General features: G+C 55.5%; 2 protein-coding genes across 6 annotated transcripts in view; one reads left to right on the top strand and one right to left on the bottom strand.

Moving 5' to 3' along the window:
- The window catches only part of SEC22C (SEC22 homolog C, vesicle trafficking protein), a 35,090-nt gene extending 31,589 nt beyond the window's left edge, over positions 1 to 3,501 (top strand). The window contains exon 6 of the mRNA XM_032315462.1: positions 2,739 to 3,501. Coding sequence (XP_032171353.1) covers positions 2,739 to 2,753 — 15 coding nt within the window. The 3' untranslated portion in view covers positions 2,754 to 3,501. The remainder of the gene's footprint in view (positions 1 to 2,738) is intronic.
- A 4,607-nt stretch (positions 3,502 to 8,108) lies between these two features.
- VIPR1 (vasoactive intestinal peptide receptor 1) overlaps positions 8,109 to 24,623 on the bottom strand; it is a 33,220-nt gene continuing 16,705 nt past the window's right edge. For 3 of the 5 annotated variants that reach the window (XM_032315215.1, XM_032315027.1, XM_032315269.1), the window contains 10 exons: positions 18,760 to 18,866; positions 17,470 to 17,576; positions 16,916 to 17,048; positions 14,352 to 14,505; positions 13,737 to 13,797; positions 13,470 to 13,536; positions 13,006 to 13,097; positions 10,446 to 10,575; positions 10,170 to 10,211; positions 8,109 to 9,515 (listed from right to left, as the gene is read on the bottom strand). In XM_032315215.1, the coding sequence (XP_032171106.1) occupies positions 9,324 to 9,515; positions 10,170 to 10,211; positions 10,446 to 10,575; positions 13,006 to 13,097; positions 13,470 to 13,536; positions 13,737 to 13,797; positions 14,352 to 14,505; positions 16,916 to 17,048; positions 17,470 to 17,576; positions 18,760 to 18,866 (1,085 nt within the window). In that variant the 3' untranslated portion in view covers positions 8,109 to 9,323. The remainder of the gene's footprint in view (positions 9,516 to 10,169; positions 10,212 to 10,445; positions 10,576 to 13,005; positions 13,098 to 13,469; positions 13,537 to 13,736; positions 13,798 to 14,351; positions 14,506 to 16,915; positions 17,049 to 17,469; positions 17,577 to 18,759; positions 18,867 to 24,623) is intronic. The other 2 variants (XM_032315150.1, XM_032315094.1) reach the window with 2 other exon arrangements.

Here is a 24,623-nt window from a genome sequence, read left to right as displayed (position 1 = left end):
ATAAAATACTTAATAAGACTATATTGTAACACATGTGTGTTAAATACATTTGAATGGTTGCCTACAATGGGCGGGGAGCCGGTGAGTTAGGGATAATAGGAATTTGAAGAAAAGAGAGAACGCTTGCTAGAGTCAGCAGTCAAGTCTGAGAGCCCAAGTGAACCCGGGGGGCCTGCACTGCCGCTGGCCATCTTGCCTTGGGGGTGCCCAGCCTTCGGCGGACTTGAGGCCCAGAAAACCCGCTTCTGTGGAGGCTCTCCTAGACCCGAATGCTGCCAGTGTTAGAGCCTCCCGGCTTCTCCCGTGGGCGAGCTGGGGGAACCTGAACCGAGGCCAGGGGCTGCCATGATCAGGGAGGGCTTCGGGAACCGGGGGCCCGGGGGTGGGGGAGGGCAGAAAGCAGAGAGGAGGGGACTCAAGATGGGAAAGTAGATGGGTGAGCCAGCTCTGGCCGCCAGGGACTCCCTCCCTCCCAGACTCTTGCTGTCTGACCAGTAGTTTCCTGGCGAAGACTCTTTCCCACATGAGGCACTCAGCCGAGGGACTCTCACAGGGGATTCTCAGGGAAAAAGGAACACAGCTGTAGGAGGGACCGAGGAGCCTCCAAGGCAAGGTCTTCCTCCCACCCCAGAAACACTGTTCTGGCCAAAAGAGCCCACAGCCTGAGCCTGGGGACGGGAAGCAGGAGGGGACTGGGTCTGGGACGGTGAATCTAACCAGGACCACCATTGCCCTGAGGGGTTACTCTAGGCACATTTTCTGAGGCCCCAGGGGTAAGAGTAGGGGCCAGAAGTAAGGAACACAGGGCTACCAGAAGGATGAACTTTCTCACGCAGGGCCGGCCAGCAGGGCTCAGGGAGATAGTGAGAGCTCCACTGTGAAGGTGTGCAAACCGAGATCAGATGTGTCCCCCTAGGACCTTGGAACACGCTGTCCTCATCTCAGAGACCTTGTCTCGTCCTGGGTGCTAGTGTCCGCAGGGACATCTGCCTATCTCCCATAGTGCCTCCTGTCGCGTCCATCCCATGGGGGTGAACCAGACGCCAGTCGTAGGAAACAGCTTGTGCCAGCTCCCGTTTGAAAGAGTAAATATTAGTCTTTTCAAGAGCTGCCTGTTCTCTGTCACTGGGCATCACCGGGGACACTGAACTGGGATTTGCAAGCATGGGAGGTGGGGGCTCTTGGTGCCCAAACCCAGACGGAGTCTGTGGGCCTGACTGGTCACTGTTGTAATCGAGGGCAGCAAGAAACAAGCCTCTCCATCCCCTCCCGGTCACTTGGGAAGCAGTGAGCTCCCGAGCCCCCAGGAGGTACTCTCCTCCCATATGGCTCGGGCTGCTGCTACAGAGGTGTGAGGGGGCCTGCCATGTTTTGAACTGGACCTTAAGGTCCTGGGCCCTGACTCTGGTGTCCCTGCTTTATAATCCCCTGATCTTGCGGCATTATCGGGAAGGGGGAATGACTTATTTCTGCTCCCCTGTCGTCCCTTGGGGAGACTTCCTCTGACCCCTCCAGCTAACAGAGCACCCCCTTACTCTAGCCTTCTTCCTTGTGTAATTTTCCTTATCTTACATCTTACATCTTGCCTTCTTCCTTATGTAATTTTCCTCACTTATTTTTTGTGAGCATTTAGAGTTTTTTAATTTATTTTTGATTACTGAAGTGTCGTTGAAGTCCAGGTGTTCAACATAGTGATTCCACAGTTCTGTACATTCCTCGGCACTCATGGCAGTAAGTGTCCCCATCTGTCACCATACGTTATTACGATATTATTGACTACATTCTCTGTGCTGTACTGTTCATCCTCAAGGGATTTTCCTCACTGATGATCTGACTCCTCTGTTAGGGGGCTCAGTGCCGGGAGGGCAGAGCCTTGGTCACCTGGTCTTGCTGCTCTGCGCACGCCATCCGGGCTTCGTAACTATTTGCTGAATGAATGTTATGGCCTCCACACCTTGAAAATAGTAAAACCAATATAATTATTATCTCCTCACCCCTGAAATTGTATTCCTCTGGATCCCCTCCACCATTACGACCTGGGGGTTGGGACAGGGTGGGCGATGAATGTCGTCTCAGAGAGCAGGAAGCGAGGGTGGGAGTGGGGAGGAAGGAAAACCCATTTCAGCTGGCGAGTGGCAGGACGGAGAAGGGGAGGAATCTCCCAGACATGTCCTGTTCTCATCCTCTGGGATGAAATCTTGAAGGCAGGGGGACAAACCCTAAACTGTGAAAATAGAGGGGGCGTGTGTCCCACTCTGCACTTAGAATCAGCCAGCCATGCCGTCTGTGTCCCTTAGGTGGCCTTACTGGGCAAAAACGGGAGAGCCTTGGATTTGATGGCAAGAAAGTCACAGTGAGTGCCACCCAGCCTCTCTCAGCTCCCAGAGGCCTGGAAGGGATCCAGAAGGTCTTGCCATGGGGCACGAGGAAGATGGCTGACTTAGAGCTGCTGGGCCTGGCATGGTGGTACTGCGATGGCCAGTGGTGAGGGGAGGGGGTCCTGCACCCTGGGCTAGATAGGGGCTTGGCTGAGGGGCCAGAGTGGGCCAAGGTGGGGCTGGATCTGCTGGGGCAGGCCCTGGGGTCACAGCCAGGAGAGCAGGCTGAGTGTCCCTCGGCCATGGTGAGCATCCATGAAGAAACCCTAGTACACAGCGTAGCACCAGGACCTTTGGGCTAGGCTCCTTTTCTCTGCCAGGGAAGGCACCCATTGTATCCTATTGACTTCCTTTTTCCAGATCCTGCAGGAATAACCCATTTTCCACCTCAGCTATCACTTTCTGTCTGGAGTTCCTCTGAAGCCACATTGAGAACCCACTTGACAACTCGTGCATGGAAGACTCGGGGTGCTGCCGTGGGCGGACCTTGAGCCCTAGATGATGGGAGCCAGCAGGTCATGCTCTCCTGACCCTTGGGAGGGCACTTCTGAGGGGCTCCACCTGATGGGTGAATAACCCACCTTCCCTTTGTCTTCCCCCATTTCCCTGCTTCCCACTTCCCTGTCCCCCATTCCTTTGTCTTGGTCACAGACTTTTGTCTCAGGCTGTCTTTCTGGAGACTTGGGCTACAAAGCCACCTGAACCCTTGTGCTAGAAATCATCCATTGCTAGCTGGCACCCCTCTCTGCCCCTTCCACAGTCCCATGCATTGCAGGAAGGCTAGAGGCTACCTTTTCCAGCACCCCCTTGCTGCTGGGGATCTGGACGCTGCCTAGGCTGTGCCAGAGGGATGCACCGCAGGAGAGAGTTGGGAGGCAGAAAGGAGGTGGCGACCATTCTCCTTATAGTGCGGTGGCTGCTGGGTGGGAACTGACAGACATGAGTTTCTGCAGCAACCGGACACAGTGTTCCTTCTACTTTCTTGCCCTTAGCTTCATGGATGTGCAACTAGGAGGTCAGCCATAATTTCCTATAAGGTGGGAGCTGGGGTGGCGTGACCTATCATAGGGCAGAAGTACGCCCTAACTTCTATTCCTCCAAACCTTCCTACATATAGTTCCCTACATTAAATATCTTTCTGCACAAAATACCTAGAGTGTCTTCTGTTCCTCTCCCCAACCTCCTGCCCTTAACCTTGACTGATTGGGCTTCCTCACCTCTACCATATGCTGTACCACCAGGCTCGGGTGGAGGGAAGCCGAAAGGCCACATACTGACCCAAAGAGACATCCAGAAAGAGACTGAGAGTCAGCAGTCACTCCCTCCTTCCTTATTAGATCAACTTTCCTTTTGGAAGTTGTAGCCAGAGCTTGGGTATGTGAGCTGGTCTGGGCCCAGGACCCTGAGGAAAGTGTGCAGCTGGGTTCTGGCATAGCTTATCTTTCTGATAAAAGGAGTCACACAGGAGACAGTCTCTATGCCACTGCATGGCATTCTGTGAGAACATGATGCTTGGGGTACTGGCAGCCATCTTGGAAGCATGAGGGGATACGTCTATGGATGAAAGTCAAAATACTGAGGATGGCAGAGGAGACAGACAAACTACTGGGTTGAGCTGCTGCATTAACCTAGGAGCTGCCTATGTTTAGTAGGCATCACCCAGGCAGGACCCTTGCCCTCTGAGTCATGTAGAGGCTGGTTCACAATGCTTCAGTTTTTTCCACACTGACACGCTGCAACCAAGGGATGCTGGGACCTCTGGGAGCTGGGCTGGGACCAGGCTGAAGCAAGTGAGGCATTTGCCTTAGATGCAAAATTTAAGGAGGTGGCAAAAAATAATTCAATAAGCTGGATAAATAACATTCTAATGCAATATTTTTTAAAAAGCTAATGCAAAAAATACACAAGGAACAAGATACCGAGATTTTTATAAAGAGACTAAAGATTGGTGTCCTCTGCTGGGTCCGCTCTGCTTGTGTTTCCACACAGGGCACTCTGCGTGAATCTCATCTGTGGCAATCCATATGACGAAGCAGGGCTCTGGGATTTGGAGACTTGGGTTCAAGTATGGATGTTGCCAATGACTTGCTGGGGAGAAGTCCCTTCTCTTCTCTGGACTCTGGTTACCCCAGCCGTCCTGCGTGGAGACTAGGGCATTGCCAGGATGGCCTTCCGACCTGTCTTCCTCATCCCCATGGCCTGCAGAGGTTACTGTCCCTCTCCCTGGGATGCTGTGTCTCCTGGGCCATTGACTCCTGGCTATTAATATCTCCGCCATCCCTGGCCTGATCAGGGTGTTTAATGACTGCCAGCTGTGGCTCCAGCCCCCCTCCCTCGGGAGAGATAAGAGCAGTTCCTGTTCCCACATGGGGGGAGCGGGGGGGGGGCAGGGTCATTGCTCAGGAAATGGGCCCTGGGCAAGTGGTGGGAATGGAGGGGCTGACACTGACTCCTCACTGCACTCAGCCCAGCACTGCCGGATGGGGATGTCTGCAGATATGGACTCCCAGTGGCCCCTCCCCCATGGGAGCTGTCCTGGTCTCCCCACCTCTGCCTGTGCCTTGTTGCTTTAGATCCTGGCTCAGCAGCCTGAGGGCTCTCCCCAGACATCCCACAGAATTTACAGAAAGCCTCTCCCAAACCGGGTCATCAACTCCCCAAACCTCCTCCTCCTCCTCCCTCACCTGGATGGTGGATAGGCGTCTTTTCCTCAGCTTACCCTTGGGGCCCTTCTCAGCAGCCAGAGCAGCCTACCCCTTGACTCATCCCCTTGGCTTATTTAAGGATCTTTCACTGGGTTCCTGTTGCTCATTTGGATTTGGATGTCCCTGCGTCCATCATGGCTCCCTTGGGACTTAGAGATGTCTACTTAGTCCTGAGACAACCCAATGTCTCTTCACCTGGGAAGCTGCTCCTTATCCATCCAGCTGGTTCACTGGCCCACCCTCGTTGTTCAGCCTGTGCCCTAGAATGGAAGGTGCTGTCCACATGGTGGCTTCTACCATCGATTGATGGTGGCCCTCTGCACCAGGATGGTGGGCAGCTCCCTGTGCCTCTTTCCAGGAGGCACCCACCTACCTGAGTTAACTGGACTTTGCCCTCAGGAACTGGGGTCAGGGCTCAGTCAAGGGCCAGGGCCTAATCTGTCCCCGAGGGGCCCAGCTCTGCAGTTGGAACTGGGACAGGGATCACTGTATGCCACAAAATTCAGGGGCCTGGGTCTGAGGGCCGGGATGTCTCTAATCCCACACTGTCTCTGGGCTTACCAGGCCTGTGGCCTCGCTCCCACTTCCCTCTTGTATTTCAGTCTGAAATGGAGCTGAGGAGAGAGGCCTGCCCTCTGTGTCACCTGGCCTCCTGGGGAGTGGCCTGAACCCTGGTGTTCGGGGCCCAAAGGCCAACCTTGGTGAAGTCCTTGAGGGACCCACTAGGTGGCGACAGAGATGAGCTGGACTGGCCTGATGAATGCCTTTGGAGGCCTGGCAGGGGTGTGTGTGTGTATGGGCAGGGTGGGCTGGAGGGAAGAGGGAGCACAGGAAAAATTCTGTTCCTGGTCACTCCCGCTCCACAGACAGCTTGGGATGTCTGCCCATGATCTCTGCTGGCCTGAGGCATTCTTTCAGCTTCTCTCTGTTCCTAAATGCCCAACACTGGGCTTTTCACCTATTGCCACCTCTCAGGGCAGGACCCCACCGAGAGTCCTCCCTTTTGCTGCCCATGTCTTGGGTCTCTCCATGGTTGTTTCACTTGCTGCCTTTCTGGCTGAAACATCTGGTCTCCCCTGGGCTCTCTCCTTATCCTGATGCTATGACACTAATGGTTGATTTCAGGCGCTGTGGTGGACAGGCGGGGTCCAGCTTGATTTGGTGCCTTCCCATAGGCCAGGGAGCTTGTAGGTTCCTTGATTTGGAAGCTGGGGTGCTGCCCTTTCCTCTGAAAATGCTCTGCTTCTAGAATCTGTTAACTCTTTCCATTTGTTTCCCCTGCTCCCCTCCCCCTCTCCCACCAGCCTGAACTCATCCCTCAGTTCCAGAGAACTGTTCCTTGTTCTCTCATAGCCTCTGTCCTCTGTGCATACCTTGTTCCTAGTCTGCTTAGGGATCTCCCTCCAGTTGCTGTCGACACCGAGCCCAGAGGACGGAGCAGGTGACAGAGGGCTCTGGGAAGCCCCTTCCTCATTAACTGCTCATGCCTTAGCAGGAGCTAAGTCTAGCCATCCACCAGGTGGAAACACTGAGGCCCAGAGAGGGATGGGGAACGGCTCAAGATCTATGAGAATGTCTGGATCAGAACTGGGACTAAAAGATTAGGGCTGGGTCTTCTGAATCTTACTGGTAGACAGTCTCTGGAACCATTTCAGAGAGGAACTGAGTTGAAAAGGGGAGGAGGGAAATCAGAGTGAGTGACATGGCTTAGCTGGGTGAGAGGAGCATGGCCATCCTGCCTGTTCCCTCTCTCTTGTCCCCTGTGCCTTGGAGTAGTAGGGATGGGAACTCTCAGGGAAGAACAGAGCAAGTTCAAGGAAACCCAAACGTACCCTTCCCTCCACTCTCCACCACCAGCACCCCATCAGTGGTCACCACTGTTTGTCTGGGCAGGGGAAGAGATGGTTAGTGCCAAGAATATTCTCTCCAGCAAGCCAGAAAGTGCCTGAAACCAAAGCTAGGAACATTGCCTCCTCTGTCCTACAGCTGACCATGCACAAGGCAGGCATGGCATGTGAATCTAGATGGAGTTTGCGCTTGCCAGACCTCCTGGGCCATTGATCCAAGGGTATGTGCCTGGGGCTGTCCGTGCTCTGGGTCCAGCCACTCTGACCTTGGGCTAACTGCTCCTGAGTAGGGCCTCTGCAGGGTGCTGGTATGCGACTGTCATTTGTTATGGGTCCTGGGTTGTTTCTGAGTAGGACAAGGCTTTTAAGGACCCTTGCAAGCAGATCTGAGCCTTTGGCAACCTATACTAGCTGCTTCTTCTTCTTCTTCTTTTTCTTCTTCTTCTCCCCCACCCCCACCTTTTTTTTGGTACCAGTATGGTATCCCTCTTCTTCTCCCATAGCAGGACAACCTCCTTGCAGGTTTGCAGGAAGTAGAAGGCATGGGGTCAGGTCAGGCAATGGCTTCAGAGACTTCTTGCTAACTGACACTGACTTCGCCCTCCTGCCTCTGCGTCTAACCCTTTCCATTAGTCATATTGGCTCTGTCACTCATTTTGGTGACATTTGCTCTGTCCTCTACCTATCTCCTCTTAGCCAAACTCTGGGCAATGTCGACATGGTCAGCTCACACCCCCTGCACCTCTCCCTGTCTGCAGGAATCACTTTGGTCTGGAAAATACTCCCTTTTAACCATTTTGGGGACCACAGGCAGCTCTGTCAGCTGTTTTGCAGTGATCCAAGAATAGAATTGTCTCCTCTGGGCTGGATTTAGAAGGTCAGGAGACACGATGAGGACCTTATACTAGGTCTTCTCATTGAGGGTCCTCATCAGAGAGTAAGGACCTTCATCATTCTCAGAAGGCAGAGGATACCACTCAATGGAACATGAGTTGAAAGCCTTTAGAACCACGTGCTTGTCACCTGGGAGTGCAGAATTCCCATCCAAAGCCCGAAGGGTGGTGGCAGCTGGCTACTGTGACCTCCCCTTCTTCTCAACCTCCCATCCTCTGAATGGGGGCGGGGGGACTGCTGTATGTTGGAAGCCACGCGGGAATATCATCCACCAGAGAAACCAAGCCAATTAAACCCACCATTTATTGTTGTCCAAACCTGTTTGCAGAGCTGAGGGGTTCTTCTGGCTGGGGCGTGGGCAGGAAGCCATGGGGCTACAAGGTGTGGGGTAGACCCAGGATGCTACGGCCCACAGGCTTTGGTTTGGATGATATCAGAGCCAGAGGACCCCTCAGCCACACTCCAGGCTGGGTGGTAACAATATTAGCGGTGATACAAATAACCAAGAGGATTCAGCTTGTTACAATATATAAAATGCAGCAGTTAATTTCACTTTCCCTGTCGGTCAGATCTGAGATCAAACCCTAGCTTTGTGACAGGCGAGGTCCGACGCTGGGAGACTGTTTCCCGATCTGTGAAATGGGGTCCGTAGTTCACACCTTACTGACGATGCGAAGATGAAGAGGTTCATCAGTGCACGTCTCTGAGCCTGGTTTGAATAGTTGGCACATGTGGGAAACTCGCACAGCCCGTAAGGCAGTCTCAACTCTTCCAGCCGACCCGGGACCACTCCACTTCTGCGGAGACTATGGAGACACCTGTGCACCCCAAACTAAACTCTATCAGAAGCGCACCTGCCTGAGGCAGAGGAACTCCTCCACCGGGAGGAGCTGGGCGTCTTGGAGCACGACGATGGGGGAGGGGGTGGCATCCCGGAAGAGATGCCTGAGCGTCAATGTTTCACCCAAAGGAACTTGACAGCGACCACGGGACTTCAGGCCCTGCCGAGGCGGCGGCGGCGGCGTGTGACCTTTAGGAGCAAGATCTCTGCCCTCGGCGCTCTCCACGTTCCCACCTACACGGCGCAGGGGGACCGGCGCTGGCCTTCCTGGGCTGGCTCCTGAGAGCGGGCGGGCGGGCGGGGCGCAGAGTCAGGTGAGCGTGTATGGATTCCTTGCCCCTGATTGGCGGAGGGGGCCTTGGCGGGGAGGAGTCTGACTACTGAGCTCCACCCCAACATCTTCCCGGGTGGGAGCATCCAGCGCGCCAGCCTGCAGAGAGGTTAGACTGCTCCCGCATCCTTGCGCCCTCCCCTCCTCCGGGAAAACGCCCGGGCAGAGTTCTCTAGGGGCGTCTGGACAATGGCCTGGGGGGCGGGACAGCCTCCGAGCCCGGGGCTGGGGCTGGCCTCGCCCGGGCAGGCGTCTGTCCCCAGTGCCACCCCGTGGTGGGTGGTGCGGGCGGGAGGGGCCCGCCCTGTGCCCCCGGGCGCCTGGCGGTCAGACCAGGGAAACTTCGGCCTGGAAGCTGGAGGAACGGCGCGCGCCGGGACTGACGCGGGTCAGCATGGACACCTGCGTGCTGCACGTGGCGCCGTTGCTGCCTCCTGAGGGATGCTGGTATTTGAGGCTCGAGCCCAAGAATCCTTTCAGGTGCCAGCGCCGCCACTTCCGCCGCAGCTCCGCCTGCACCTGGGGGAAGGGAGCCTGGTCAAGCCCGCCCCTAGGAGGCCTCTTCCACTGCTGACTGGCCTGCTCCGGATGGATCCTCCCTTGGCCAGTGCACAGTTGGGACCACATAGGAATGGGGGGTCAAATCAAGGCTTTGGAGTGGGAGGAGGTAGGAGGCAGAGAGGATTAGAGGGTGCAGCCCAGGGAGGGAGGGGGTGTTGCCTGGGGGTGGCTGTATCCCCCTTCTTCTGTTCCCTGCCCTTCAGCTCACTTAGGCTCATCTGAGTGGATGGAGTTCTGTGCTTTGTAACCAGGGCTCTACAGCAACTCAGCCTCTGATGGTGGGTCCCCCCCACCCCCACCGACTTGCTGCATACAACTGCTTAACAAACTGATGTGCCCACGAATCCCACGTCTGTGTATGCGTGTATGTGTGCGTGTTTGTCTTAAAATACACATGGTAAGTCAGCAGGTCTGGGAGGCCGGGTGGGGGCAGAAATCAGCATTTTTAACAAGGTCCTAGGTGTGCACCTCCACCTGTTTTCTGGTCTGAGAACCACACTCGGAGTAGCAAGACTGAACTCATCATTGCTTTGCACATATCCCATCACTGTTTCCGACCCTGGGCCAACTGGAGTGTTATTGCCTGGTCCCCAAGATCTGGGAGGGGCTTACCTCGCCATTGAGGAAGCAGTAGAGGATGGCCACCACAAAACCCTAGGGAAGAAGGGAGCCGGAGATGTGAGGCAGACAGACTCCAGGAGCCCCCAGCCCTGTACCACCCATGGCCATGGCCCCTGTGTTCCCCTGGTTAACCAAAGAGCAAAGCATACAGTAGGGGGTTAAACAGTACAGGGAAAAAATTGGAAGCCACTGGCAAAGGGCCAAGGCCCCAGGTTGAACTCCCTTAAAGCCCAGAGAAGTATGCAGCCTTTGGTCATTGGTTCATACCTGGAAAGACCCCACGACGAGCTCAAAGACCATTTTCACTTCAGCTTTAAAGTTGTGGGGAAAGAAGGCGAACACGAAGTAGTGCACTCCAAACAGGGGGATCAGCAGAAGGGTGGACTTGGCCAGCCTCCTGGGGACAGGAGAGGTGCAGACGGTGGGCATGGGAGGTAGGGATAACAACGGGGAAGTATGAGCTTGGGTTGCTGGCTCCTGGAAATATTGTGTTCACCTCTGTTCCTGCTTCAGATCTGCGGTGCCCATGCCCTCATGCCCCCCAGCTCTCCTAGCCTAGAGACAAGCATGAGGGAGAGGGAAACTCTATTCTCACCCTTCTGGAGGGGAATCTATAAACAAGGCCAGTATGAAACCCTGAAGATAAGATACAGTATTTCAAGTTCTGTGGCAGGAAAGGGAGAGATGTTTTCAGCCCACAGGAGATCCTAGTTCCCCCTCGCCTGGTGTCAGATTCCCTAATCCTCACAGTGGGGTCAATGTCTGCTCAACATGATCAAATTACAGAGATGCCCACTCTAAATTCAGAAGTGCTTTTGGGGCTGTGAAATGCGTTGCTTCCACAAGAGACTCATTCTCTACTGGGGATGAGGACATTTGGGAAGGAAGTCTTTGTAATTGGGGTGCTGACCCCATATTCCTGAGGCCACTTGGGAGGATGCTGGGCACTCAAGTTTATGCCTGGTTTAGTATTGCTCTCTGTCTCTGGTTTCTCGCAGGTCCGCTCCTCTAGGAGTTGCCACCTTTTCTGGAATCACTTCCCTCTCTTCCGCCTCCCCACACCGATACACACACAGGGCCAGCCCCTCCTTTGCCAGCCATGTGTGCACAGCAGGGCTGATCCTCCTTCCAAATGACCCTCCTTCTCCGATGGAGCAGGGCTCACCCTGCCAGTCCCCTGACCTCACAGCCAGTCCGGGCAGCTCAGTGAGCCCATAGTTCATTGGCTGGGAGAGGTCTGAGGGCCAAGGGGTCTCTGCCTTTATCTCTTCTGCCTTGGCAGTCAGTCCAGGGAACCCTAGTCCTGTGTCTGAGGTCCCATAGCTGACTGGGGGCAGAGACTGGGGCCTTGCCCCTCCAGCTCCTTCCTGGACCCGGCTCCCAGTCATTCCAAGATCCTGAGCACTGCCCACCCTCTTGGGCCACAAACCTATTCCCCATGCCCAAGGCTGACAGATGGAGGCTTTCTTTAAATTGAAGGCTTATGGGGAGGTGAAGAGTGGAAGCTGACGGCCCCTCAGTGGGGAGCTCCATCTTCTATTCCCCCCAACGCTTCTGCCTGCTGACAGCTGTTTGGTTTCTGTCTCACCCACGGAGACCTGGTGATGACCAGCTCTCTTTGCTTCCGTTTTGAGCCCTTTGGAGCAATTGTGCATTGGGGAAAACAGGGCCCCACAGGCAAAGGGGAGGATTAGGATGCACAGGCCTGATGTGCTGCCCCCTGGCAGACACAGATCCCTTCAGGGCCTTCCGTTCTCAGACTGGAAGGGAAGCTCCTCCTACGCACCCAGCGGGGGAGAATGCCGTCACACCGGGGGAACGTGAGCCTTAGTCTCATCAGAGAGAATCACAGGATTCCAGAATAGAATCCTAAATCCAGCAGCTCGTGACATTCTAGCCAAGAATCTTAGAACCACAGCACAAGACTCCCTCAAGAGAAGCCGGGCCAGGAACAGTCCAGAATCCCAGGACTGAAAGAAAGGCCCTTATGGGACGTCTCAGGGTTGTCCGGTTTCTGTAGCACTGAGAAGCAATCTCTTATTCCCATCTGTGGGCAGGCAGACCCCTACTCACCTCCCCACAGCCACCCTGTCCATGTTTCTTTAGTTCTGTCTTTGAGCCCTCTCATTCTCATGAAACCCTGCCTGGTTCTCCAGTCCTCCCAGGAATAGAGAACAGCCCTCACACCTTGCCAAGCAAGGAGCATGACTGCTGTCCCATGGACACTGCGCCCTCCGCTGCCATGGCCATGTGCTCCCAGAACCTTGAAGAGAAGGGAGCACGTGTCTGTTTCCTCACTTGTAAAATGGGAACAGTTGATAGGGGACAGTGTGGATGACATAAGATGATGTTCAGAAACCCCTTACCACACGCATGGCACTTAAAGCACAGGTGTTAGTATTACTGGGGGCGGCTGCATCCTGAAGGTGGCTATCTCACTGTTCACCTGGGGGCTCCCCCAGGGCATGCATCTACCGTGCATTTACTGGGTCCTTTTTCTGTGCCACATACAAGCCAGGGACTGGGCATGTGGTATGAATAAAGCACAGGTCATCTGTTGTCTTTCAAGCTCCCTGGCTTAGCAGCAGACGCATACCTGGCTCAGATCACTTGCTAGGTAAGAGACTGCAGGAGAAGCAGACCTGTGGAAGGGGGAGCCTGGGGCAGGGAACCCTTGTGGGCTGAGCCAGGTCATGGGGGCAGAGGTAGGCAAGAGAAAGGTGGCTGTTTCATGACTCCACTCATCAGAGTTCCTGGAGAACTTCCAGGAAATGTGGGTAGATTTGAAGTCTGGGGATGGGGACACCGGGGTACTCGGCATACTCACGAGTATGGGCTGCTGTCACTCTTCCCAACGTCTGGGGACCGAAGTTTCTGTACCAGAATTCGGATGATGAGAATAAATAGGATAAAGTTCACCTGGTGATGAGGTCAAGGTCAGTGGTCAGAGAGGGGAGGCCAGGGTGTCCAGGTCCCTGGGCTGATGGCCTGCCCCCCCCCACCCCCAGGACCCTGCTGCCTGTCCATCTTATCTCTTCCCTAGCTTTTTCCTTTTGGGCAGGCCATCTGGGAACTCTACTTCACATCTCCAAGGACTGGGCCTCCCAATCCATTTTTTTTTACCCTAGAGGAGGAACTGATGGGGTAAGGGGTGGGGACAGTCCTGCACAGGCACTGGGAAGCCTACCTTTCTGTTCTGACCCTGACATGAATCTCCTGTGTTGCCAAAGGAAATCGACTACCCGCTGGGCCTCAATTTCCCCATCTCTACATGGCGGGAGGAGGCCTTACCAAGATGGAGGTGAGGATGGGGGCCTTTATGATCCACCAGAATGAGGAGTTGATGGTGTCCCAGCATCTGGACAGGGCATGGTGGGGAAGAATGAGAGTAGTTGTCCTCAGCCGGAGTTAGAGGCCCTCTCTGGTGTTCCGGCTCTGCCCCTGTACCCATTAGAAACTACAGGCCCAGGCTCTGTTGCTCCCAGTTTCCCTCATCCCTCCCAGGGGATCAGCCCCAAGTGATGGCAGCCAGGGGGAGGGGGTGGGGCAGCAGCTCACCCAAAATCTTCAAAATGGATTGTGATGACGGTCCACACAATGGTGAATGTGCTGGGCACCCCTGTCAGGGCCAAAGGCGAGAGAAAGAGAGGAGAGGGCACAGGGAGAGGTTTAGGAGAAAGAAGCAGAAAGAAAGGAAGGGAGGGAGGGAGGGAAGGAGGGAGGGATGGAAGGAGGGAAGAAAGGGTGGGTTGCCAGGGCTGCCACCTGCGGTTACATAGCTTGTGCACTGAGCAAAGATGCTCACTCCACTGAGGGGGTGGAGCTCTACTCCTCAGGGACTGTGTCCACCCAAAGGAAGAATCTTTTTCTAACTTTGATGGAGGTATTTTACAGACTAGCAGGGGTCCTGTGTTTCACGGGCTGAAGCAGAAATGGATGCTCACAGAACCCGTCTCCCAGATCAGCCCTAGGTGCAGCTACAGCATGAGGGCACCTGCCCCGGGGTCAAAGGTTTGAGGGACTTTTATCAACCCTTGGCTGAGAGCCTGGCAGGCAGGACTTGCAGCCCAGGGAGACCTAAGAGTGCAAGCAGGGTTGGCACCCACCCCCTAGTAAGCTTCCCAGGCCTTGCCCCTTCTGTCCCCAGCCTGGAAGCCCTCCCTGGTACCATACCCCAGCCGATGAGTATGTACCCCCAGAAGTACTTCCGCTCAGAGAAGAAGGAGACGGCAAGCAGGGTGTGCAGGTAGAGGCCCTCCACCAGCAGCCAGAAGAAGTTGGCCATGACACAGTATTGGAATAAGACCATGGCTGTCTTACAGCTCACCTGTAGGGGGAGGACAGAGAAGGGGCTCACTGAGGCTCGAAGTGGTCCCCCATCTGCCCCCGGTCTGTTTGGGGACAACAAACACAGATGCAGCATGGCCAACTTAATCTCTCTGTTGTTTTCGCACTGTCCCCTTAGAAATGTCCCTGGTGGTTTTCCCATTATCTTTGATTTTAGATCCTCTGATATTCTGGGATAAGCTTGCACTTTCCCACCCATCTATCCATTGCTTTACCCACTAGATATCCACTACCAGCTCACCTATCTTTCCATCCACCATCCACACATCCACTGATCATTTATTCATCTCTCCATCTATCAGTCCATCCATGCATTCACCCATCTATCTCTCCATTCTTCTATCTTTCTACCAACTAGACATGCACAAGCATCCATCCACCTAACCATCCGGGCATCCATGCATCCATCCACCTGTCTACTGACCCAACCCCCTACCCGTCATCTATCTATTTTTTCTTGGTTTACCCATCTAGCCTTCCACCTACACAGCCATCCATGCACCGACTTACTCAGCAGTCCATCTACCTACCCATACACTTAACCCCTCCCCCACATACTCATCCACCTTATTTCAATTAGATGGAAGGCAGCTGGAAGAGGTCTGAGGGAGCCTTCTTGCCTGAGTTTGCAAGAGTTGCCTGAATGTGTGGGGCTATGGGCTATGGGCTGTGGACTGTGGAGGGGGGCCTTATGGAAGTGTTGGGGACAGATGGGGCAGAGAAGAGGCAAGAGGAAGAGGAAGTAGAGATGAAGAAGAGGAGAGGGAAGGGATGGTCATTCCTCCTGGGGGCAGAGGAGCTGGCAAGAGAGTGCGTTCCCCAGGCAGGTGAGGACAACAGGAGAGTCGGGGGATCCCTGAGTATGGCAATCAGGAGTTGCAGGTGGGCCGCCTGGCAAGACTGGAAGATCCCCTGGGCCCTGTCCTCTCCCAGAAACAGTCTTCCATTTCAGATCAAACCCAAGTAGCTGTGAGGCGGAGCTTAAAGCTACCCCCCTCCAGGAAGCCCTCTAGATTTCACTCCTCCCTGGAACACAGGTTCCCACCCTTCCTTCTTGTGCCCTTGGCTTTAAGACATCCTCAGAGAGCAGCTTGCCCTCCTGTCCCTCTGGCTGCAAGATCCTTCCTCAGGTGTCACTCCAGTTCTGCCAGCTATAGGCGGGTGGTGTCTCCCATCCTCCCCCGCTCACTTTACAACTAGAATAGCTCATCTCTTTAACAATTAGCTGTGCTTCCTGCCTTAGAAAAGCTTCAGACTGGGCACCTGGGTGGCTCAGTGGGTTAAGCTGCTGCCTTCGGCTCAGGTCATGATCTCAGGGTCCTGGGATCGAGTCCCGCATCGGGCTCTCTGCTCAGCAGGGAGCCCGCTTCCCTCTCTCTCTCTCTGCCTGCCTCTCCATCTACTTGTGATTTCTCTCTGTCAAATAAATAAATAAAATCTTTAAAAAAAAAAAAAAAAAAAAAGAAAAGCTTCAGACTGTTGCTAAACAGGTCTCCGCAATTATCCTTAACAGGTGTGCTGGAGGCTTCCTGGCTTTGTAGCTCAGAAGTCCCAGCTCCTGGGTGGGGTCCTCTGAGGAGCTCTGCGATTGGCCAGGGTGGCCACTCTGGGTTTTCCCTCCCTCTTGTCAAGATGCCTGAGATTCATCATCACAGGTTATTCTCTGGGGAGAAGGTATTGCTGACCCCAAAATAATGCAGTGCCTCTGAGGTCCCTCATGAAGCAATGAGTCACTGGCCATAGGAATAGGTGGGAGCCAGGGCTGGTCTTGAGCTCTCTGTCTTAGGTCTTGGGCCCTCAGAGATGGGGCCAGTGCTCACGATCACCTGGAGATGGACCCCTTAGTGGTGGGCAATGAATTCCTTAGATACTCTCTTGAATGCCCTTCCTGAGGAAGCCCCAGAACAGGGCTGATAGCAGGAAAAGAAGGAAAGAGAAGGGCTGTGTGTTTGGACTGGCTCCAGATGATGGTGATGAGGGAGGTGGAGGAAGGAAGCTTTGAAGTCCTTGCAATATAGGGAAACTGAGGCAGGGAATTTCCGAAGGTCACTTGGAAGTCAGCAATAGTGGCAGGATGGTGGTGTGTGTGTTTGGGGTGGGGGTGGGGGGGACTGTGGACTCTGGCCACAAAATGGCGCACTTCCACCAAGGAGAGGCCCTTGTCACAGGCACAGGCAGGTGTGAGAGCTCCCAGGCAGCTGTGCACCATCTCCTGTAGCTGGGAGGGAAGTGGGATTCAAGGAGCTGCGGATGGCGGCACATGGGGGGGTTGGCCATCCTGGGAGAGAGAAGAGGAAGGGGGAGAGGGGAAAAGGGGAGAAAGCGGGAGAAGAGGGATGTGGTGTGAGAAGGTAAAGAGGGAGACGAGGCGGGCTGGGCAGTGTTCTCACCGAGCCCTTGGTGCAATGGTCCAGCTCCTCGCTGTCGAAGAGGGTCAGGTCTTTGATGAAGACAGAGGCGGCCCTCAGGATGAAGGATATGAAGAGGTGCACGTGGATGTAGTTCCGTGTGCAGTGGAGCTTCCTGCGCGAGGCGGGCTGAGCTGGGCGGCTGCGGGGGCTCGGCCACCCGGCCCAACTGCGTGGTCCTGGGCTCCATGTGAGGGCAGGGCAAGGGCAGCCTGTGGCCTCCAAGTGCAGGCCCCGCCCCCGGGGAGCCCAGTCCTGTGGGCCTCGGCCTCCAGGGCCAGCCCCACCCTCTGGTGCCCTATTCCCAGGTTCAGCACCATCCTGTGGGGACGAGGCTGAGACAGGCGGATCGCTCTGAGCAGCTTGCTGTCTCCTGGGGAGGTTGGCCTAGCTGGGGGACAGAGACAGGGACTTGTGCTGCGTGGGTTGGGGGTGACCGGGGAGGGGACCAGAGCATGACTGGGCCAGGCAGGGCTCGAGGACAGAAGTGAACTGGCTGGGTCGGCTTTGAGGCTTGCCCTGGGGCTAGACCTCACCTGAACAGGCTCAAGATGGCTGTGGCAATGAGAAGGGCAGCAAGGGACAGGCTGTAGCCAATGGTGTAGCCGGTCTTCACGGAGCTGTAGAACATTGACCGCTGCTGCTACAGGGGGGAGAGGAAGGGTTGATCTTAGGTGGAGGTGGGGTGGGCTCACCTAGGGGGTGCTGGCAGGGGTGCGTGCTCTACACACCCTGCCTCCCATCCCTGCCTTGGCAGGTGAAGAGGCCCAGGAATTGGCCCCCCCAGTGGCCCAACATTCTGGCCCTTCAGGCTCCATCTGAGGCCCTTACACTGTGCAGCAAGGGAGGCACACAGGAAATTAGGATGCCAAAGAAGACACTGGGGGTAACTTGCCACTGTGGGCTCTCAGGGGCAGCGGTCAGCAGGATGAGGGCAATCTGGCCTTTCAGGGGGTGGCAGGACGAAGCTAGAATCCAAGAGCTTCTTGCTGGGTGCCTCTCAGTGCCCTCCCCACGGACACACGTGCAGAACCTCGGTCACTGCGCCCTCCCTTCTTGCTCGCCACATCCCACCCCTGCCAGAGCCCAAGCAAGGGGTCAAGTGGGATTTAGGGGGTTTAGATCCTGCCTAAGGACCTGGTGGGCTTTGAGGGCCTCTGAGGATGTTGCCTTCGTGGGAACACTGAAAGCTCCGAGCAGCGTCTGGGGTGGGACCAATGTCACAGCTGACAGACACACACCTGTGTCCCCGCACCAAAGCAATGAGGGGCTCCTAGCTGAGGACTCCAGTTACACTCTACCTTCCTATCAGAATCTCTCCCTGGCTCCTAGGCCCACATCCATATAGCGAGCCCATCTTTGCCTGCTCCCGGGCGTCCCTGTCCTGGGACTCAGGACCACAGTCCTGTCCCTGTCCCTGTCCCTGGCTGGCTGCCTGGTATCTGAGGGTGGTTCCTTCCAAGATCTCCTCAGTTTCCCCTCTGCATGAGATAGGAAGATGAGGCCTGCCTGGCCTGTCCCCCTCTAGGACCAGAGCAAGGTGCCCACGAGGTGGGGGAGTGTGGGTGGGGTGAGGGTGGGGCGGGGGGGTGGCCCGGCTGGAAGGGTGAAAGCCCCTTTCCTGTTCCAGGTCAGGGAGAGACAGGGAGATGAGCCCCTGGAAGTGCAGGTGTGGTGAGGGAGGAGGCTTGGGAAGGACCCCACCCCCACCCGAGTCCTGGCTTCCACACCAACAGCAACCTTACTCCTTGCTGGGAGAGAGTGGAAAGAGCCTTGCAGACCGAGGCACTCTCGGGGAGGAGGGGCAGGGGTGCACAGAGGCCCACCTGGTCCAAATCTGATGCCTTGTCATCCCAGCCACAGGCAACAGGGTAGGGGCCGGGCTCCAGGTGTGTCCAGCCCTCGGTGGTGCAGCCACGGCTCACGTTGAGGCCTGGGTGGAGGGCAGGGGCCGAGAGGAGAGAGGTTGAGGCTGGGAGCAGGACGAGTCTATGGAGTAGGCGTGAGGCCTGGCTGTCCCTGAGCTCACCTTATCCCTGCCACCCCCGGTGGTGTTGGGCTCCAGCCACCTTGCCCTAGACCCTAGGGCATCATGGGGGACTTGGGGTGGGGCAAATCTCTTCCAGGCTGCCAGGGGGACCCTCCAGCATGAGGGACAGTCACAGCAGACCTTTCTGGGCTCAGCCCTGCCCCTTGCTGTGTCTAAAACTGACCCCCGGGGCAAGATAGATAGTGACTCTTGTCACAGCCTGGATTCTTGGTGCAGAATGACCCGTGGCCCTTGTCACAAGCTGAGTGCTTGTGACCCTGGTCACAGGGCCAAAAGTGCTGGAGTGGCTGAGGGTTTCTTTGCCCCATGGGTACAGACAGCTGTCCTCTGGCTGTCCCAAGGGGCTCCTCCTGGCTCAGTCTGCCTGGGCCAATAGGCCTGTTTTCCTCCCATACCCAGTATGGCTCAGATGTGCCACTGGAGCGGGATCAAAGGTGAGGCAGGAAGGACACCTGAGAAGGGCGCAGGTCTGAAATACTAAGTGGGGAAGCAGGGAGTCCTAGCTGGGGAGCCTGCTCAGACAAAGGCACATGGGAGGGGGGATCAGGCAGCATGGCCCCACAGCGTCATGGGGTTGAATTTTACTGCAGCTGGGCCTCTGGGACTGTGGCACCCTCCACTGTCCTCGGAGGCCCAAAGCTGAAGCTAAGCGACAGGACCCACTAGGGGGGCCCATGATGTGAGGGCTACCCTTGTGGCTGCTGGCGCTCTAGTCCTGGGCAGGGACTGAAGGGGAAATGGGGGAGCCAGAGAAGATCCCAGGACTCACTAAAGAGGCACCTGGGTCCAAGTCCAGGTGAGAGCTGGCTTGTTGGGGTGGGAGGGAGGGGGAAGAGGAGGAGAAGGAGGGGGAGGAAAGGAGTAGAGAGAGGAGGACAGGAGGGCGGAGAAGGGGCAGGAGGAGGAGGGAAATGGATGGAGGAGGAGGGAGAGGATGATGAGGTGAGGAAGTGAGGGGGAGCTGAGAAAGAAGACGGGTCCTAACGTCCTTGACCTATATAGCTCCTTCCTCACACCCCAGGCGCTCTCACTGGGGTCACCATCATTGCCACCACCGGCATCACTTTCGTCACCACCCCTGTGTCATCACTGTCCCCGGCATCACCACCAGCGCCATCACGGTCACCACCAGCCTCACCAGCACAACCACTATCATCACCATCAGGGGTCTCATCGCTGTCACCAGCACCATCACTGGCGGCATCACCATTGAGAACCTTCGTTTGTCGCAACTGGACAGAGTACTTGAGGCCCAGTATCTTACTGGATCCCCTCAACGCCCCAGCGAGGAAGGGAAGCCCATTTCACCTGGAGAGGCCAGGCTCCCAGAGGCTGGTCACTTGCCCCGAGAGGCTATGGCAGCTGTGACCCCAGGAGTCATCCTGGGTAACCTTGCCCCAGCCTGCACTGAGGGGGACCTGAGAGCTTGCTTTGGGTGTCCAGGAGCAGAGCTGTAGGAGGAGTCGAGCTGTCCTGAGAGCTCAGGGAGAGTCACTCTGCATGTGCATTTAATATTTCTAAACTTGGCTTGGAATACACCCAACCGGGTGATTCCCTGCCCACTATGTCTGTAAATCCTCCAGGCCGCCCTTTGAAAGAGGTTCTTGCCACCTTGCCTCAAGGCTGGCGAACTGAGTGACAGCCAAGGACAGACTCAGGAGCTGGGCCTGGGTCTCTTTCCACTGCGAGGTCTGGAGCCAGCAGGAGACACTCTACTGAGACAGGGGTGTTGGGCGGGGCCAGTTCCTGACTTGGCAGCCCTTCTCTGGGCCAGTTCCCAACCACTCTGCTGCAAGGGGCTCCCAGCGCAAGAGAGAAGTACTCACTTAGCCCCTTAGCTTTCCACCCGCCCTGCCCGTGCAGCCTGGGTAGGCTTCAACCAGGCCCTCAGTAAAACCACAGGGTTGCCTCAGCCCCAGATCTCAGGTGCTCACCGAGGGTCCCTCCCAGGATCTGATTCTTGTGTGGGTGGGAGGGCAAGTCCAAAAAGGTGACAAGCCCAAATCAGCCAGCCTTGAGGTTGGGACACCAAGGCCTCGAGTTTTGAGCACCCCACTGGCCAGAAGGACTAGGGCTTGGTGAGGCCAGATGTGACACAGCAGGCACCTGGTACCATCATGAATTAGGGGACCCACCAGCATTCACACTGCAGGGGTGGGGGGCAGCAAATGGGACTGTGTTAAAGCTAGCCATTAGGAGTTATGATGAGTTCCACTAAAGGAGGGGACTGCCAAGGTCCAGAGAGGTCGGGTGACTTGCCTATGGTCACACAGCAAGGAGGCAGCAGGCTTGGGATACAGTTGTGGTTTGGCCTGTCTCCACATCTTTCTGGGCTTCTGGAGGGGCACCCTGTCCCCTGGAAACCTGCCTGCCCCACATATCGGGGGAAGGGAGTGGATAGTGGGTCACCTTCAGAGCTGGATGGCCTCTTTGTACAGCCCCGGGGTTGTGCCCCAGGTCTCAAAGGGAACATTCTTGAAGAGAGATCTCAAGGGTGGCCACCTGAGACCCCAAGAAGCAGTTCAAAGTCTCTCTCCAGACTGGGCCTGGGAACCAGCACAACTTGTATGTGTTGAGGGGAATACAGAGGGCGGGAGGGCGGGTCTAGGGACTTTAACCCCACAATCTCCCAGTCTCCTGTGGCTCACCATGTCACACAAAGAAGTCATTGCCTCCCCTCCACGCCTCCCTGGGCTCTCCATGAGGAAAGCACAGCTCAGTGACTGGAGGTAGAAATGGTGGAATTGCTTCCCCACACACCCTGCCCCACCCTCTCTCCCCTTCCCCATCAGTCACCAGTCCCTTCATCCCAGCCTCCCTTCCGCACTACCACCACCATCTTCTCTCCCTGGGATTAGGCAAGAGCCTCCTGATGACTCTCACCGCTTTCCTGTCCCCTCCAACCCACTCCCACCCCGAGATAGTTGAAGAGATTGTTCTCAGCCCTAGCTCTGAGTATGAGCGCTCTCCTGCTGAAATCCTGTCTGTGGTGCCCTGTCCCAGTGAGCCACAGCAAAAATCTCAGGTTGGCATCAAGACTTTCTTACCTATGGCTTCACGACGCAGGGGGTCGGGCAGGGAGGTGTCCCACAGACCCCACAGATACATTAATGTAGCCACTGTTGTCTTAACCAAAATGGCGATCCTAGTCGTCACTCTTAAAAAATGTCTTTTCAAATATTTCAAGGTAAAAACACCACAGATGAAAGACATGCAGACCAGGAATCAAAGGACTAGGCCCCCATGGACATTTTGGTGCCTTGATGAGCAGTCCCTTGCCTGAACAACACTCCTTTCCCAGGGTTTTTTACCCAGCCTGGGGAGATGACTTCTCTCTAACTCTACAGTCTTTATTCTCTTCAGGTGTCTTCAACTTTCCCTGTAGAACTATATCCCTTCCAATGCTTCCAGGGAGGACGCTCTTTCCCCAGTTCTGTTACCCAAAGGGGTGGGAGTTGGGCTTGGCACTCTCCCCGTTCTACACTCGCCTTCTCACAAACCTCCCTCTCTGGAGTTTAAGGCTCACACCTTCTTCCCAGGAAAATACACCCTCTTTCCCTTCCATTTGGAGCCCCTATGCTGGTCTCTTATTTCTCTCCATCATTTTCAGAGGCTAAGGCCGCCAGGTACAGCTATGTAGGTTGTACACTGCACAAGGGCATCTGGCTAATAACATGGGGACCAGTCTACCTCATATTCAACTTGTCATTAGGTGGGTTGTGGTGGGTTCTGGTGAGAGGCTGACTCTGCCTGAGGAGGGACTGCCTTCTTCTCATCTGCACAAAGGCACCATGTGGGCCCCAGGGGGGCTGGCAGCCTTGGGGTTAGCCAGATGGTGGGCTGCAGTCCAGGTTCTTAAGGGAAGGAACTGCCTTGTCAATTCCAGCAGGGACAGAAGGAAAAGCCTTCAGGAGGAATGCAATTAGAGGAGTGTCAAGGAGGAACACAAGTAGCAGGCACTTCCAGGGATCTGATAGAAGGCTGGGTGCCAGGCTCTGCGGACTGGACGCATGAAAGCTGCCGGAAGAGTTCATCACCTACCTGCCCAGGTGGCGGGCTCCCCTGGAAAGCTGGGCTAGGTGGGAGCTGGCCTGGAATACGGATGTCTCTGACTGCTCCCAGACTCCACAGGGAGGGCACCGACATCTCTCCCTCACTGCTGAAGTCACAACACTGAGCACTGGAGGGCAACACCAGCCTGCTCCAGAGTCCCTTTGGCCCACCACCTGTCCCTATTATACACAGAGATAGGTCCAGAGAGCGAAGGGCCATCTGGAATAAGAGATGCCCAAGAGTCTTTCTGCACAGCCTCTGAATTCTTATCTAGAATTCCTCTTAATCCTTCCCCCTCTAGACTTGCTCCTCTCTCGGGTCCTCTCCACTCTAGACCTGCTCCTGCCCGGAGTCCTTCCCACCCTAGATTTGCTCCTTCCCGGAGTCCTCCCCCATCCACACCTGCTCCTTCATTGGGTCCTGCCCCCTCCAGACCTTTTCCTCTCTCGGGTCCTTCCCCCTGCAGACCTGCTCCTCCCTTAGTCTTTGATGAGTCTCCAGCTCATCCAACCTAGACCTGAGGTGGGCATGCTGGATCCCTCCCTCCCTGCCAGGAGTCCCATGCATCCTTCACAGACAGGGAAATTGCCCACTTCTCTCTTCTGCTATGCTTGAAGTCCAAACCATCACCACTTCTCACCTGCCTTGGGACTGGATCTTCCCACTGCACCCCCAGAATCCTTTCTTTTCATGGAAATCTGAATTATCGATTAAAAACCTAAACCTCAATTGGACTGGTCAGTCCCCAGCTTAATGTCCCCAGTGGTTTCTCAGTGAACTTAGGAAAAAGTCCAAGGACTCAGTCAGCGCTCAGGGCCGGCATGGCCTCTGCCCCCTGTCTCTCTGCTCTCTTCCCTCCCCTGTTCAGCCTGGGACCTCCACAGCATTTCCTCATTGTCCATCCCACAGGCTGCTGATCCTCCCTCTCCACAATCCCCACCCCCCTCAGGATCTTCCCCACCTCCAGGACTTCAGACTGCAGCTGAAAGGTCACCCCTCCATCCACGAACACCTGCCTTAATGTTGTGCCTTACCCCCTTCTCCCTCCCAGGACTCCTTGACGTTTACAACACGTGTTTGTGTCCCTGCTGAATGTCTCTTCAGCTAGAGCCAGGCAGACAGCATGGCTGGTCTAACGCTCCCCGCCCTGTGTTTGTCTAGCCCATGCCTGTCATACTAGTAGACGTTTAATAAATGTTCACTCAACGAAGAATGGCTGAATATACGCTGGAGGCTTCCTCAGTGAGTCGATGGCAAGAAAGCCCAGTTCCTAAAGAGGCTCCTCCTCTTCTACCTTCTAGAGAACATTTGTTGAAGCAGAACATGACAAGGTGTATAAGCAAAGCCCAAAAGGTCATCGGCTCCAGGCAGTGAAAGACAGTCATGACCAGACAACGGGAACACAGGAGCCATAATCTAGTCATGCATCTGTCAATCAGTTATCAATTGCTGAACAAATATTTAGTGAGCCCTTCCCATGTGCTTATCTTTTATGTGAAGAGCTAATCAAATCCTGTGGATCCTTCAAAGACCTAGTGCCAATACACCCTCTTCCAGGAAGCCCCCCCACCGATTGCTTGAGCCCCT

Source organism: Mustela erminea, chromosome 1 (assembly GCF_009829155.1).
Source record: "Mustela erminea isolate mMusErm1 chromosome 1, mMusErm1.Pri, whole genome shotgun sequence".
NCBI lineage: Eukaryota > Metazoa > Chordata > Mammalia > Carnivora > Mustelidae > Mustela > Mustela erminea.
The sequence above is the reverse complement of the archived record's forward strand: the minus strand, read 5'-3'. Positions and strand labels throughout refer to the sequence as shown.